The 2,500-nt window shown below is 48.3% G+C and overlaps 1 protein-coding gene across 2 annotated transcripts in view; it reads left to right on the forward strand.

Moving 5' to 3' along the window:
- LOC125033475 overlaps positions 1-2,500 on the forward strand; it is a 46,627-nt gene that overhangs the window by 43,090 nt on the left and 1,037 nt on the right. Inside the window, exons 3-4 of one of the 2 annotated variants that reach the window (XM_047625016.1) lie at positions 803-976; positions 1,511-2,500. The exon at positions 1,511-2,500 is cut by the window's right edge and continues 1,037 nt beyond it. In XM_047625016.1, coding sequence (XP_047480972.1) covers positions 803-976; positions 1,511-2,500 — 1,164 coding nt within the window. Of the gene's footprint in view, positions 1-802; positions 977-1,510 lie in introns of those variants that run through there. The other variant, XM_047625024.1, reaches the window with a different exon arrangement.

Below are 2,500 nucleotides of genomic sequence, written 5' to 3' on the forward strand. Positions count from 1 at the left end.
GTGACATAGTTTTAGAAATATATATTTTTTCGTGTTTGATTAATGTTTCTTTTTAAATTTCATGATTGGTAAGAAGTAGATATCACTGTTTACTTTGTGCAGAATGAAAAGATGAATTGAAAGATGTATTGATATAGTTTCAAGTTTATCAAATTATTTATGTCTGATTAATGAAAATAACTTTGAACTGATGTTGATAGGGATTCAAACATTCAAATTATTTACGCTTTATGAATGTTCCTCTTTAAGTTTCATAATTGATAAGACATAGATTAAGCAATATAAGTTCACTCAGCTATAAACCACTAATATTGGTAATTCAGTAGAAATTAAGACAAAAAAAAAAAACCCTTTTTATTCCTCATTTGTGTTTTGGGTCGAGTGGGGTTTGCAACAACCATGACGAATGCAAATGAGCACCTTCTATTCGTCTGTCAAAGAGACTTGAATCCATGTCCATTATCTCACCCTCGCTCCTCGCAACGGATAGAATTACTAATCGATAATAATGACTAAGTTGTTCCTGATTATCACATGGACAGAAATTTGACAAAAAAAAAAGAAAAGAAAAAAAAAGAATATGTTTATGGTATTGTCTTTAGGTTGGTGTTTTAACTCTTGTTTGTAGAAAGCTGTTATTATTATTCGCTTAATATTCTAGATTATTTTGTATCAGTTATGGCTTACAGGAAGGCTCCTAATTTGCCTTACCCCCCCCCCCCCCCTCTTCCCCACAGATCTTCCCACCACCCACTTTGGAAACCAATTCTCTCTCTAAAAAAAAACACTTCCCTCCCGCCAGATGTCAGCAAGGTGGACTAGACTACCCCCTCTACCTCGAGATCGTCTAGCACAGCTGTTCCCTCGACGTCGCTCTCGAGTCTCCTCCTCCTCAGATGGAGCTCCTGGCGAGACTCCTGAGGCTCGTTATCTCGCCGCCACGAAGGAACTTGTCCTCACGAGGTACACTCACCAGGTAATTTTGTGTCCTCACCAAGTAGTGGCGCACACGTATCGGGTTGATTCTGCGCTCGCCATGGGGCTTTCAGATCACCGATTACACACTCAAGGTAGACCTTCGTTATGATGATTTCGTAGGTAGTTCTGCTCAGGGCACCGGCGGTAGTTAGTGGATGACAATAAGGCTTCGTAAGTTTTCTTTTCTTTTGTGATTGGCTTTTGTGAAAACAAAATCTTCACACGCTAAATGGTTACGTTGTTGCATTTATTTTTTTTCTCAATGAGTTGCCTCTGTCGTAAAGTTTTATGTTGATATGATTTACATCTTTAAATATGTATGTATGCATTGGTATATAAATAGTAAATGTTTATTATTTTCAACTTTTCACTATTCGACTTGCCACTTTATAGTGTTACTACTTATTCTCACCAATAACCTTAGTGTCACTATCAATCAACATTTCAATATCACGTAGTTCACCAATTTCTATTTCGTCGAAGGTGAATATTGCGCCGTTCTTCCGTTCTCATCATGTCTTACTTCTTCCAGAGCACAACGAGGATGAACTCTGAGTGTGAAAGCTATGACGATAGCACGGAAGAAAACATACAGATAATACAGAAGGATATGGAAGGAGATGAGAAGAGATCTAGCGGTTCTTCTTCTCCTCCCAAACACTTGTGCAGTTCGATCAAAGAGAAGCTCGAGCATACGAAGGAGCAGATGCAGCAGACGCGGAAGAAGAGCAGCAACAAGGTAGGCGTGGAGATGCCTGCGGACGTGGACTCCAGCTGGGACCGCCCGCCCCCGTGCCTCTCCGCCCGCTTCAGGGTGGCCAGCGGCGCCAGCCAGTTCCGCGAAGTCAACTTCAGCGTGCCGGCCGCTGGTGGTTTTGGGGCGCTCGCCAAGGTCGAGCCTGAGGCCGAGGAGGGCAAGGTCGAGTCGGCGGTGTTCGGCAGCACCCAGCACTTGCCGAAGGCGGACGAAGAAGAGGAGGAGGGGGCGAATGCTGAAGGCGGCGAGGGCGTCGGCGAGGCGGGAGAAGGACAAGGCGACGAGAAGGAACCGGACGACGCTGGCGACGCCGAGAAGGCAGGGACGTCCTCAGACGGAGAGAAGGCGGACTCGGCGTCCAGAATTGGGGAAGACCTAGAAGCGACGGTCGACGATAAGGGCGGCCGCCGGTCGGAGGAGAAGTACGCGATCGAGAGCGCCGACGCCTCGCAGGAGCCGGACCAGAGGGCGAGCGGCAGCGGCGGGGCGGTGGCGCGCCGGCTGGTCCAGGTCCCTCAGAGTCTCAACCTGGCCAGGAACGGCGCCGTGGAGTCCGATTTCCTCCGCTTTTCGTCGGGCGCCAGCACCAGCAAGGGCGGGGACCCCCGCGGGTGTCAGACGTCCCTCGGGGGCTCCATGACGGAGGACACGGAGCTCTCGTGCGGGTCGACGAGGACGCTGGACGACGAGGAAAGGAAGCCAACGAGGCCCCTGGCGCCGAAGGACGAGCGCGAGAGGCCCGTCCTCACCGCCACGTCCCTGGCC

This window comes from Penaeus chinensis, chromosome 2 (assembly GCF_019202785.1).
Source record: "Penaeus chinensis breed Huanghai No. 1 chromosome 2, ASM1920278v2, whole genome shotgun sequence".
NCBI classification, from domain to species: domain Eukaryota; kingdom Metazoa; phylum Arthropoda; class Malacostraca; order Decapoda; family Penaeidae; genus Penaeus; species Penaeus chinensis.